Source organism: Aythya marila (genome assembly GCF_965140915.1).
Source record: "Aythya marila genome assembly, chromosome: 1".
In the NCBI taxonomy this organism is placed as follows: domain Eukaryota; kingdom Metazoa; phylum Chordata; class Aves; order Anseriformes; family Anatidae; genus Aythya; species Aythya marila.
In genome coordinates, this window is record NC_139042.1 from 22,897,326 (window position 1) to 22,911,893 (window position 14,568).

The 14,568-nt window shown below is 39.4% G+C and overlaps 1 protein-coding gene across 1 annotated transcript in view; it reads left to right on the forward strand.

The window, feature by feature from the left end:
• Positions 1 to 6,723: 6,723 nt before the first annotated feature.
• RXFP2 (relaxin family peptide receptor 2) overlaps positions 6,724 to 14,568 on the forward strand; it is a gene marked incomplete at both ends in the record, with an annotated part of 33,715 nt that continues 25,870 nt past the window's right edge. Inside the window, 4 exons of the mRNA XM_082751722.1 lie at positions 6,724 to 6,816; positions 8,337 to 8,389; positions 10,912 to 10,981; positions 11,330 to 11,339. Of these exons, the coding sequence (XP_082607848.1) occupies positions 6,724 to 6,816; positions 8,337 to 8,389; positions 10,912 to 10,981; positions 11,330 to 11,339 (226 nt within the window). The remainder of the gene's footprint in view (positions 6,817 to 8,336; positions 8,390 to 10,911; positions 10,982 to 11,329; positions 11,340 to 14,568) is intronic.

The window sequence follows — 14,568 nt, forward strand, 5'->3', positions numbered from 1 at the left end:
CTGAGAGTTTCTTTGTACTTGTTAAAAATAAAACTACTTTTATTACCATAGAGACACTGTGATATATTTTTGTCAATGCTTTATTTCCACTTCGTAGTGCCTGGATGCACCTTAAGTTATGCACAGTTTCACAGCAACTTTGGTTGTTTTCAGATTAATATATTTTAAAATATGAATATATTTGTAAATCATTTAATGCGGTACACTTGTAGACAATTACGTTTTAAATCTAAGCATATGGTTCTGTTGTGTGAAATCCCTCAATAATTCTTTGAATATTTCTTATCTTCAAGTTAATATCACAAATGTTTTGGCTTATTACCATATTCCATAAAAATATTCCCTCAAGTGTTATTTCAGTTGTATTTCACTTCTCTCTCTAACTCACAAAATCTATTTATATTTTTTCACATCACTTCTTATCTCAGCAAATCTTAGCAGTAACACATTCAGGTTTCTTCATTTTTTTTTTTAATATCTCTATTTTTATTTTTCTTTACACACCACCTCAGCAGCTAACCAGATAGCTTATACCATACCTAGAAAATTACTGTGATTCATATTTTAACCTGAACACAGCAATTAAAACAACAACAAAAAAGCAGCTTTTATTGTAACAATTCAGTCAGGGAATGAAAGCACCTTTTGCCACATACAGTGAACACCATTTTCCTTACATTTTGATTAGAATTCACTGCACCTAACCTTGGTTGAGTATTTTAGCATCTTTTAATGTACTGTAAGTATTGTAGCACTGGCTTCACCTGCCCTATTCTCTGACACAAGGTGTTGTTTTTTTCTAGCGTCTTGCATGCCATTTGCACAGCACAATGCACTGAGTATGGCAAAAGCCTTAAGAGGCAACTGCTCAGAGCAGGAGGTACACAACAAGGGAGGGCATGTTCCTCCCTTAACAGTCACAGACCAGCATTCAAACAAATCCATTGCAACACCAGCACGTCTCAAATGTTTCTACATCAGCTAGAAGTCCCCTTTTTGGTTATCCAGCAAGTAACTGGGCTACCAACCTGAGAGCTCTCTGGTTGGCAGTTAATCTATGCCTGTGTATATCAAAGCATTCACTGGATGCTACTTTACAGGCTCTGCCAAGTAAAGCAAGTGGATGAGCAAATCCCCAAACTGGAGCTACAGCACCATCTACGGCAGGCCTTGAAACCCACTCACAGGCACCTTCTGTCTCAGCACAGCAGAGGAAATTTTGTGTGCTGTGTAGCATAGAGGAAGACACAATGCAAGCTTGGTTAGTTTCCAGCAGCATCATCCGTAAGTGAGCACAGGAGGCATTCGCAGTGACTTTTACAAGAACACTTTTATAAGACTGTGTCTAAACAGCTCTGACAAAAATAAAGGACGATATAACACTCAGTATGGGATTGAGTCAGCAAGTTTTATTTGCTTATATACCATGTAATATTAAATATATATACAGTTATATAGATTTATATATATATATATATATATATATATATATATATAGTTTGGGGTATTGGGTATCACCTAGTCAGGAACTCCTGAATGTGGATCAGCAGAACCTGTCTGTTTTCACCAATTTTTCAAGGTTCTGGATCTCCCAGCCATTTTGCAGATACTCTCAGCTTCACATCCCATGACCTACTCACTCTTTCTACTGAGGGCAGGGCTTTGGCTGTCCACCAGAACTTCACCTCTCTGGCTGGGCTTCACCCTTCAGGGTAGCAAACTGAAGACCAAGCTGCAAGCTAGACACTATCAATAACAGTATGAAAGAAATAAGTTTTGGGGCCTAAACTAATTTCTGCTTTTTTTGGCCTGTGGAAATACCAGAAACAGGGTAGCCCTTATACTAGTTCCTCCTGCCAGCAGACCCTTTCCTGTAGGAGTGTGAGGGAGATTCCTTCCTGCAACTCTAAAAGTACAACAGAGTCTCTGGATGTATCACTGCCACCTGATATGTTTTCGTCCCTCTTGCTGACCAGTCAGCTTCCCATAAAAGCCATCTCTCTTCCACACCCAGTATTTCTGCAAGGGAGTAAAGGCAGTAGCATGCCTGGGGACAGTCCTTTTTCACCCTGTAATACCTGAGCAATCCCAAATTTCACTCAGCAAGTGGGCCATTCCCAACTTTGTTAGCATTTCTCTGCTGCTTTGCAGGTTGCCACCTTCTGCCTCTTGATATACAGAAAAAAAAAAAAAAAAAAAAAAAAAAAAAAAAAAAAAGTAATATATATATATATATTTAAATCTTAGCCAGCAAAGTTGGGCTAAAAATGCATGCTAGTGGTCTTGTTCCTCTTCTTGCTTGACATTCCTTGACCTCTGGAATAGAGGAGATCTTACGGTGACTTCTGGTGGGAACAGCCTGGGGCGTACCTGCCCTTGCCTGCTCCTGGCTGCACATTCTCAACACCTCCCTCTCTTCCCTGGTGCTTGGCAGACCAGCACTGAGCTCACACAGGAAACTAAACCAGCAGAAAACTGCCCTTGCAGAGAGTGACCTTCCTCTGCCAGAGCTGGCATGGCAAAGGGGATGTGACTGTGAAGCTGGAGAAGAGGGGCCAGACCACCTTCTTTGGTTGCAGCTCAGCATCAGGCCAGCTTGGCCTTAAGGAGAAATCTCACCTTCCTAGAACAGCTGGTAACAAAGCAATTAATTGAAGAACAAAACATCTACTGGGAGCTTGTGAATAATCCTAATTAATTGACAGCTTTGCTTCCTGAATTAATGTCTCTAGACAAACCAAGCTAACAGCACAGCTTTGTACACAAATGCCTGCTTGCCTGCTCTTTTTTTGCCAGGTTATTTCTCACGTGGAGCTGTACCTTGGGTTGTTTCACTGCAAACACTGGTGGGGACCCAGCAGCAGAGGCAGCCAGAGAAGCAGGAAAAAAATGAGCAGAGAGGGGCTCTCCGACTGCTCCATCCCTAAATCTGAGCACAGCCACAGCCTGACCTGACTCAGTGCTCCAGGCCCTGTGAGCACGAGCGTGCAGCACAGAAATGCTCCCCAGCACAAAGAATGAAACACAATCACATATAAATTAAAGCTGAGGCAATAATGGGTTTTTCCCTGGCAGCACATTGTGTGCAGGTGCTGCTGCAGCTGCATTTCATATGCGATGCTTTTGCAGCACAGGTCTTGGGTGTTCCCTGCTGGTAAGAAATTGTCTCTGAGCTTCATTGTGTGATCGTTCTGGAAACAAACAAATGGGTGGGCTACACCTGGGTTTTTTCTCAGAGTTTGGCTTTTGGCCAAAATATAACAAAGCTGGCACCTTACCTCAATAATTTCGGAAATGAGCAATGTATGTACTAGAGCCTGTGAAAGAACAGGCAGCATATAATGCCATGAGAAAGCTGAGGAAATAAATAGCAGATCTCCCTTTCAATTCTCCAAAAACCCAGAATCACTACTTGAATGAATATGCTAACGAAAAATAAAACAGCACACCATTGTGGTGGATGCACCATGTTCAAGATGAATTTACAGCATTCAGTAATATACTTGAGCAAATTTCATTCCTCCTACAAAAAGGAGAAGAAACCATCTAACTCCAGGACTACCCACTTAGAATCATTTTCCATTGATAACAACCCCCACAAAACCACTTCAGATGCCACTTTTTAATGGAGCCCTGTCTTTATACAAATGAAACCTCAGATTCCTTGAGATCCCAGTTCCCCTTGGAGTTCCTGGAGGTACGCAACAGAAACAGAGTCAAGAACTAAATAACTCAAGTCTAAATGATTTGTGTCACTGTCTTGAAAAAATATCCCATGGCTTCCAAAATCTAGGTAAAGTGAGTTGGCAGGGGGTTAAAATATGGGCAGAAGACAAGTAAGTTAAATTGGTCCAGTAGATATATGAAGAGCTAATAGCCAAAGTCATACAAATTGATAGCCCAGAAGGTGAGTCAGTGAATCTCCTATGCTAGCAGAGTGAGAAGAGACAAGAACAAGGGACAAAGACATCTGCAGGCGAGTTTCCTTTTGCCTTCTTTTTACTAAGGAAGACATAGGCTCTTTGGGGGCTACAAAGATGAAAAAATTGCTGGACAACAGAATGATGAAAATCTAGACTGTGAAATAAATAGGAAGACATCAAAAATTGGTGTTGAAATAGTAGCACATTAACAGATGTATTCTAAAAACAGATTTTACTCATTACTTCAGGAATTGTTTGGACTTTTTCTCACAAGGCAGTGCTTCACAGAAATCCCTATTCTTACAGCCTGGGTTAGGAGTTGCTACCCTAAAGCTACTGAGCTTCCAGGCAGGTCAGGCTCTGTCCTGTCTGAGTGTAAGATAAAACAAGTCAGTGTCAGCAAGATAAAGCAAGCTCCGTCCTGGGACCAGCTGTGCTCCACGTCCAGCCCATCCTGCAGTGAAGCACAGGGTCACTGGAGAGCCACTGTCATCTCCTATCTATGACCTGAAGGCAAAGCCATAAAGGGGAGCAGGGAGTTTGCAATTCTGCATGGATTAGGACATCACATCAAAGATTATGAAAAACATACTTTTTAATACAACCTGAAACAGAGGTGAATCACTGGTTATTTTAATGGATGAGAAAGTGGATCAGTACTTGATTGACCCTAAGTAGCACCTCAGGAAGAAGAGAGGGCCCAAAGTAAGAAGATATGCAGACAATACTCAGAAATAACAGCAGGGCAAGAGAGGTGTCTATGAATTAGCTGACACATACCTACAGAGTTATAAAAGCATGAGAATGACAAAACAATAAAAAATTGAGCTTCCCTCATGTAGCAGGCAACTAAGGATTCTTACAAGCATGCCATCTCCATGCAGTTGCATTTCTCAGCAAGATGTTTCCCCACATGCAGCTAGTACTGTTAAGCTAAAAATACAGCATGACAAAAGCCTTCTTTCAGTGGGATGCAGGAACACTGGCCACTTTGGCAAGCTCGTGAGTATTGACCAATTGTCCTTTCCACTGCCTTTGTGAGAAGCATCTGTAGCTGGCTGTACTTCTGCTGGGCAGAAGCTGTGAAATGTTTACTGATGGGAGTGAGGAAAGGGTTGACAACAGCCTCATGAATCATTCGTAATGGAGAGCACAAACACTGCTTTTATTCCTCCTTTCAGGCTAGGTGACAGCTCCAATTCCTCAAACTCTATCTTTCCACAATTTTGGTGAATATTATGCATATGGCTGTCACAAACATTACTGCAAAGATCTCTATTTGATATTAAAAATTCAGGTCTGGAGTATCACAAAGACCATGCAGGACTCATTCTCTCATTCTCAACAGGGACAGCATCATTATTTTACACGTTTACAGGCATACAGATGCATTAATGTCAGATAATTCATCTTTTTTAACAAAACAGCATTCCAAATATGTTTGATATTAATCAGAAGTTTAAAAGGAGCTTGCAGCAGCCAAAGACATGATAGTGACACAGGTGGTGGCAGGAGCCTGGCCACCACCTCACACTTGTCAGGGATGCTCCACCATCTCCTGCATGCTGCATACAATAGTCCCGTACTTTTGTTATCCCACTCAACAGGAAGATGCTGCAGTGACAACACAGAGAAGAAGAGCAGGTTTTCAAACATCCTTTGAAAGAGCTATCTACAAGAAAAACAGAGAAAGGGCAGAAGATGACAGCCACCGTGGCACTTATTTATGTGGTTGAGTGGGACACTGCAGATGGCACCTGGTCCAGTTCTTCTCCTGCCACCAGTGGCAGAATGTATGATAGCATGAAAGCCCTAATACCTTTCTCATGTCTAACAACTTTTTACTGGATAAGTTGTGTACAGACCTAGCTGTTACAGATGGTGAGATAGTGGTTAAAAGCCATGAAAGAACTTTGCATCTTCTTTGAAATATGCTTCCTTAGACACAGAAGTAGCAAGCACTAGTGCATTTTTCAGTAAGTTACAAGAAAAAGGCTGGAGGCTACACAGCAGTGAACTGTAGATCAAATTAACAGCCTGCTGAAATGTAGTGCATATGCCCAATTTGCTATGCCACTGTAAGCAGTGCTCTTGCTATCTGTGATGTCCATGAACTCTAGAGAATTCCCTTCACATTCAGTGCACGCCATTCTGCACATCATCTAGCAGGTCCAAGCGGGCAGTGTGAAGCATCAGAGCCTACCATCTTCTCACTGGGGCCTCCACCAGCACAGCACCATGGGCACAATCAATGAACTTAGCCGCTTCTGCATTCAGGGGAGCCAGGGGGTTCACTTGTTCCCTTGTCTGATGTTACAGTGGCTTTATCTAGAACTTTGCATTGGCTCTTCTGGAAGCAATGACTTGGTGATCTGCTGTGGCTGGGCAAGGATATGCCCAGTTATTTGGGCATATCCTTGACATCTCAGATTTTTTTTTTAAAGTGCTTCTTATATGAATCTCCTGAAGAAGATGAATGAGAAGTAAAATTTTCTTTCTCAGAAGTCACTCATAATTTGCATCATTTTCATCACTGTTTTATTCTACTTTCCCATTTACTTAAACAATTCTATATTTTGGGTTGTAAACAACTTATGTTGGCTAAATACAGCTACAGCTGAACAGAGCAAACAGTCATAGGTTTAAGCGGACATTACTCAGGCTACTGTGAAGCATCAAAACAGAACAGTGACTTTCACTGCACGTGGCAAGTGTTATTAAAATGCTATACCACTACAGTCATCATCTGATAGCCTGTCTTGGGCCAGTCTTGCAGTATGTGGGCAAGAAAAGTACCTTGATGACAGCAGCTTGCCATGTCCTTTATGCAGTGAAAGTTGACCTGATAGTGTGTTCATCAGCTCAGAAAGCTCCACACTATGGACATTGCCAGGTAGGATTTTAACTACAGGTAAAATATGTTTTCTTCCAAAAGGTTATAGTTCCCTGGGAAAATAATCACGAGGCATTGCCTGGAAGACTGCTGGCATATTGAAAGTGTTGAAGGGGAAAAAAGCTGGTGAGATAAGCCAGAAGAAAAATGTCAAATAAAGTATAGATGTCCAAAATTCCTGGAAGTGAAGTGCCGAAAAGAGTATTGAGTATCTGGTGCTAAACCCCATTTATTTGGTTCATCCAATGAGAACAGCTGAGTAACCAGATGGCAACTCAATAATTTGAATAGGCCCAGAAAAACTGAAAGAAATATGACAAATATTGGTACTTTCCAATAAGAAATGAGAGAGCAGGAGAAATCATATGAGTTTGGTTTTCCTCTCAGGTAGTTGGCTGTCCTGGAACCTGAAAACACTTCTGAGCCATTCCAAGGCTCTGCTCCTTAATGGTGCTCATCATGCTTTATAGCCTTCGGATGTTGCCTGAGTCTGTCTGCTGCTCAGTGGAATCTCAGGATACAGGCATAAGGGAAGCTTTGGAAGTCACAGCAAGATTGAGGCCAAAAAGGATTTTTAGTTTGCATTGGCCTCTTTTCCAATATCAGTAACATTTTTTCTCCTGGAGCCAAGAAAGATGTCCTGACAGCAGTTAAGTTGTATTAATGTGCAGCTGATAAAAATCTGAGGAAACAAAATCAATATTTTTGGTGCTTTCTCTTCAAAAACTTCAGCCAACTCTGGTTACATCACAAGAACATGATGAACAAGTTATATAAAAAATATACTAACAGAGTTAAATGGGAAAAAAAAAAAAATAGAGCACAATTTTCTGGATCTAGTAAGATAGAAAACCTGCACAAACCAAAGTCCTATCTTGTCCACACCAGTATTACAGCCATGGCTGTAAGGATCTACAATGATGCCTACATCAGGGATTCTTGTCTTGTTTGAGGTCCCCTATGTCTTGGCAGAAGAGAAGAAAGGAAACAGATGTTATCTATTTTCAAAGGATTGAAACAAGGATAGAAACAAATTCTCCCTGTGACTTTTCAGCCACTGTCCTGATGCCAGTTTTAATTAGCCAACAAATAGAGTATCATTAGAAACATACAGCTGTTCTCTACAGAAACAGCAGTGGCCCTGGCCTAGCAACATTCAGACATCACTAGCTGGTTGCCAAAATGTTAGGAGACTGGCTTAAAGTCATAATTCTCTATTTTCATTCTGTTAAACTCTCACTTTGGAGGTTCATTTCTTCAACAGGAATCTTTAATTTGCCTCAGGGATTCAATACAAAATATCTTACATTCACAGGAAACCTCCCTTCCAAAGCTTTTCCTCGACATCTCTCATCCTCTTGAGCACTCTCCCACACTTCCACCTCCAGAAGCACATCACAGCTCGTTGTCTGGAAATAATTCCTTGCCTGGTATTTATCAGCCCACCCCTGCCTGAGCAATACATTGTCTTTACTCTAGTCTTGTCCCTATACCTTGTCTTTGCTCATCCTCTTTTGCAGGTGAGTCCTGGTTTGCCATACTCTCAGACGCTGGCATTGTCTTTGTTGACATGGTAGGTGATGGATGCTACTTTCTCTGGATTCCTGTTCTCCTCCATTTTTTGCATTTGCCTGTTTCAGGACATTGTGTGGCTTCAGCCATAGTAGTCATTCCTCTGTGCTGGCAGTAGAGAGGACCGAGGCCCTAGCTGCTGAGTCTCCTTGCAGCACTTGAGAGACCATCAAGTGGGGTAAGGTTTCCTCTGTGCATCACCTTTTTATGACTTCAGCCCACACCTTTCCTACATATCCATGATTTATTTTAGGAACTACTGACCTTAAAAGTCAAGTCCCGGTGTTCCTGGACACAGTCCTATGTCACTATTTCACATTCCTCTCTGAACACCAGTTCTTCGGATGTAGAGGCCTCTTTGGTCCTTGGTAGCATTTTTCCTTGCCTCCAAGTGGCTTTGAGAAGGGAATGGAGAGATTACATAGCATTAAGAGAAACGTTGGTAGGCATGAGAGTCAGGGCATACAAAAAGACACCTAAAAAGTCTGCATTTTCTACAAGTCCTCTGTACACAGACTACTTATTTCTGTGTGGAGATCAGCATTTGGCCTGAATGCATTACTTAGCTAGTACAATGTAGTGCTCAAAAACTCATCCCAGTGAGTACATGCCCTAAATATATTATATTATATTATATTATATTATATTATATTATATTATATTATATTATATTATATTATATTATATTATATTATATTATATTATATTATATTATATTATATTATATTATATTATATTATATTATATTATATTATATTATATTATATTATATTATATTATATATAATATATAATAAATATATTTATTATATATTATAATATAATATAATATAATATAAATATAATATATTTATTATATATAATATATAATAAATATATCCAGGGTCTTCTACACTGAGCTGTAACCCAGACTGCTACATCAGGACAGCAAAATCAGCCATTATCCTCCGGTAATAGGCATTTGCCATTTTTATCACTGATGCGACGACAGGTAAGCAAAGATGTATAAAAGACTTCTAGTGATTTAATCAGTCCCACCTGTGGCACAGGCAGGGCATTATCTCTGCTACTGTTGTGACACATCCCTCAGACTGAAGGCCCCAGGAGAGCCCCTGTATGTGAATTTAACACAGTTCCAAAGCAGAGAGAGAAGCAGGGAAGGTCTCCTTTGCAGCTGGTTACAGCTCAGTCCCCTGAAAAGACAACTTGCTAAGAATGGGATGCCAACAACCAGCAATGACATTCACTTCACTGTTTCATGTGATCCCCACATAATCCTGCATGACCCTCTGTTATATTTTTAATTTTCATGTGCTGAAACCAAATGCCATCCATCCCTTCTTTTAGAATAGGCAGTGCCTGGGAAGATAGGATGTGCAAAACAGAGACAGAGCCAAACAGTGCCAAGCAAGGCACCTTTAGACCTTTCCACCTATGCTGACTTCAATCACCTTCTGCATTTCAATGCTGGTAAATGTCCACATTTCCACCTGCTGTTTCAGAAACTGCAGAAACTCTACAGTGCTAGACAGCACTACAAAATACAGGTGGAAATGTGCCACATCCCACTCTCACCTTCATTTGCCTCCCACATTCAACATAAAGAGCACCGTGGGCTGGGATCGTAAATGCCTCTAAGATAATTGTGGTGGCTGAAGTCAAATATATTCTTGAACGAGTCTCCATCCTCACTTAAATTGTTCTTTGCCTTGCATAGAAGTGAATGGCTGTTTGGTCCTCCAACACTGGGTAATTTTTATTGTAGGGTGTAGACCATTCATACACATCACATTTTTGTAGTCCCCTTTTCTGAAGATTTTTGCATTCTTCCTGTTAGCTGTTATATTTCAAAGTATTGTAGACAAAAGTTATCAATAATTTGAGGTTATACAATGTACTACAATCTTTTTGCATTGATTTTCCCCATTTAAGTCAAAAGATAGCATGGAAGAACATAGTGTTGCTCGTCACGTATATTGGTTAAATGCACTGCAAACTTATATGAAGTGATGTATAATGTTAGAAGAATGTGTCTGCCTTATTTAATTTTAAATACAGATAGTGGTGTAGGAAAAGATCTTTCACATGTCCTCTTTTGGGGAAAAAAAAAAAAGTTTTCATTGAGGACACATAAAGGCATAACACGGGGCAGAAAAATATTAACTTTTCATAATAATAATTAGGGCACAAGTGTAATGAGCTTTCTTTGAGAAAAAAACTTTGAGAAATCACCCTTGGAGACAGCAAAGGGGCTGAGTTCAGTGGCCCAGCTCTGCGCGGTGTTTAACGTCATGTTTAAGCATTTGGGTGTTAATTTTCAGTTGGCTTTGTAATTAAAAAATCTGAATAACATCATTGCTCTGTAATCCCAGCTGTGATACGACAACAGCAAACTGTTTAGAGATTTTCATTTTCCTTATAAAAGTAACTTCGTATGTAAAGAAACACCTCGGATCCAGAAATTGCCCTGTCAGAAGTGACTTGTGAACGCAGTAAAATCGGAATCCCTTGCGCTCTTTCTCAGGCACAAGCAGTGGCAAACCAGGAGCCAGACAAGACGTCTGCGATGGTTTATGACAAGTGCTGACAACCTGGTGGGTGAGAGGGAGCAGGGGCTGGGAGCATGCTCGGTGCCACGCATCCCATCCTGGCTGGGGCTCTGCAGGAGGGCAGCTGCGAGGGGCCCAGAGCAGAGCACGGCTCCATGGCCACACTCGTCCCCTCACCCATCCCGTGTCCCCTTCGGGCTCCGAGGATGTTGTTCCTGCTCTGTGTCATTCTTCTGTTAGGAATCAAAGGTAAGACCACTTCTCACTTAATTCTTTATTAGCCTGAGTGCCTTTTGGGACACATTAACAAGAAATTTTATTTAAAGTGAGGAATCGGTAAGGAATTTTCATTTGCATGATTTCGTTAAACTTTTTTATTTTTATTTTTTTAAGTTTATAGCAGGTGAGAAAATCTGATTTTGTAAAATGATTGAATTGCCCAACTAGGTTGCTTTAAATTTTGTTTAAATTTATCGGCTACAAAACTAATTGATAAAGCCATGCTTTTTCAAAAAATACCTAATGTAATGAAACACTGTTGTGATCAGCAAGCTTCACCTCTGTATCATAGCACATTTTCTACATATTAGGTGAAAAAAAGGAAGCATTTAACTTAGCAACTAAGTTTTCATGGGTATTTCCCAATTTAAGCAAAACTTGTGGTAATTCAGTGAAACATATCTTTTCAGTATAAGCAAATTAAAAATAGAATGATACATTTAAGCAAGCATGTTGAATCTTAGAAACAATTGCCTAAAATATTGCTTCTATGAGAAAACTTCTCTTTCATTAGAAACACTAGTTTAGCAACAATATACAAGTGGAAGTTACAGTCTTTCCTTTAAACAAATTTTCAAAAATTAAAACATTTCAGTTCCTACACACATTAATTTTTAATAATAATAAATAGTTTTCTTATGCTTAGCAATTCTTGAAGCATTGTAGGAAAGTGAATAAATGGTTTTCACTGTAATTAGCTCATGAATGGCAATTCTTAAGCTTGTGGAAAGTTTTTTAATGAAATAGTATTTTTTTTCTAATAATGTAGAGTGTTATCAAAGTAAGAAAATGAAATGGCAAGTGCATTACTAGGAAGAAAATAAATTAAAAAGAAAAATAAAATGCCAGCCTGTTAGAAATGGAAAACAAGTATGAGAGAATATATTATTTGTTCTGTAGACAACCTGTTATAAAGGAGTAGAATATGCAGGATTAGAAAGTATTGAATTTTATTAAATACTCTATTTAAAGATATCTACTTTTAAATTGCTGTTTTGCTTATCACTGAAGAACATTGTGCTAGTGTAAAATGTTTATTTTAACGTAAAGTTGTTTTCATTATCTTTCCAAAATTGACTTTAAGACAAAACATCTAGTGAGTCAACTTTCCATTCCATATATTGCTTTCATTGTCACAAGTCTGATTAGCTGAAATGAAAGTTAGAAGTAGCTTATTACAACCACCACCACCCCCCTTACTATCTTCCCTATTTACACACCATGAAATGAATCTTTATTTATTTGGGACAGTTAGAAAAAAATATTAATATCCCTTCTATTATTTCAAATTGCTTTTTCCATAAATAAAGAAGCAGACAAGCAAACGGCTGTATTACTAAAAGGTCATTATTTCTCAGCCGCTCCCCCTCCATGATAGACAATAAGGGCTGAGACAATTTTGCATCAGAGTGTTCAGACTAGAGAGGGACTGAGTCCACAGTGACACAGGTACAAGCAAGCATCGCAGGGAAGGAGATACGAGTCAGAGAGAGCTTTCCTCTCTTGTGTGTTTTGTCCTCACTGTGTTTCAGGAGGTACAGAAATATGAAGTGAATGACTGATGTGCCCCCGCACATTTTCAGTCTTGCCCCTTCCTCTGAAATGTTGCCAAAAATGTGTATATAGTAAGTATAGCAACTTTGGGAATGTCACAAGATACAGTTACATCTGGGAAAGCCACATCTGCAGCAGGTCTGGAAGGAAAAACATCTATATTACTGTAAAATGGGTGTTGAATAGCGGCTGTTTAGTTACGGACTCTAAAATTCTTAGATACGTGAGTCCACTTTAAAAGAGTGGGAAATATCACTAGATTACAAACACTCTTGGTATTTGAATGGCTGGTTAACCTTCAAAGTTTGCCCTTCGTATTTAGCGGAATAAATTGATGCTGCTTAAAAAGGTGGTGTTTTACTGCCCTCTAACGGCTGACGACAAACAGCTCCCCCCCCTTTTTTTTTTTTTATTTTTTTGGTAGTTATTCCCCCAAATCTCTCTCCAGCAGCCACTGGGACACCAGGTGCTCCATCCAAAAGGAAGCCTTACATGTCAAGACCTGCGGAAAGTAATTGTGCAGCATCCTGGGCATGTTGGAGAAACAAAACTGGCATGCTGCTGGGTGGAAAGGGGGATATTCAAATCAGAGTCCTGCCTTTGGAATTAATGCTAATTAGCCAAGCTGTGCCTGAAACATCAGTGATTAAAATGTGAACACATGAATATGTCTCATCTGTCTGAATTGATAGGAAGCCCAGGAGGATCCTCTGGTGTGACTGACAGAACAGGCATCTCTAGCAGTGGGCCCTGACTTTATATATCACTGCCTAGTGATTCTACGCTTGATGAATTTAAGGATAAAATATTAAATCCCAGATTTTTTTATCTTTTTTATTTACCTTTTTTCTTTTCTTTTTAATGAACTGCTGTTCAGAGCAGCTATAACACCTCCTCAGTGAGGAACTGCTTCTCAGTGTTATGGTCCAGACCTTAATAACAGGGCCAATGCTTGCCAGTGATCAGTTCAGTTCTGGCAATAAAATATAAATAATAATAATAATAATAAAGCCACTAGCTATTATAAATGTGACAATTAATCATTTTTAAGTGTCACACAACTACCAAGCATAAGTTATGGTATGACTCACTTTTCAACCAGGAGAAAGAATCACTTGGTAAAGGTGCTGTTCACTTCAAAGTGAGAGGTCAGGGATGATGTTTCCCTGTGGAGCACTGTGGATGAAGAGGCTGTCACCGTAATAAATACAGGAACCCTAAAGCAAGCAGGTTTTAGATTAATGTGAAAAAACAGATTACGAGTGCTTTTTTTTTTTTTCTTTTGTAGATGTTTTTAAATATCACAAATGATGGTCTATAATTTGCACTGTTGTTTTAATCCTGCTCGCCATTCAGATCATTAAATGGATGTTTAATATGGACAATGTACATAACTTCAAAAATGTTATGGCACAAGTTCTTTCAGTTCACCTGATATCTCTTTATCTGTGGTTTGAATCTACAGAGTACTTTATTTCCATAGAAAATTTGGTATAAAACCAACTCTTTCTTTTCCCAGCTAGAAAAACAAAAAAAACATTGGTGGAAAAGAATAGGTCTTAAGTCTTAACTTAGGTCTGTGCACATTTTTGTGTGTGTTTAGTGTGTATTGAAACAGGATCCAGAAATGTAACAGTTTCTGTTTCCATTTCTGATTATTTTTCTAATCCTATGTTCTTATGATTCATTTTTGTTTCATTTTTGTTTTTATGATTCATTGTTGTTTATCGTCTCTTCCTTCCTGAGCAATGCTGAACTTAACCATAGCTGAGCTTCAGCTGAGCCCCTAATCAATAATC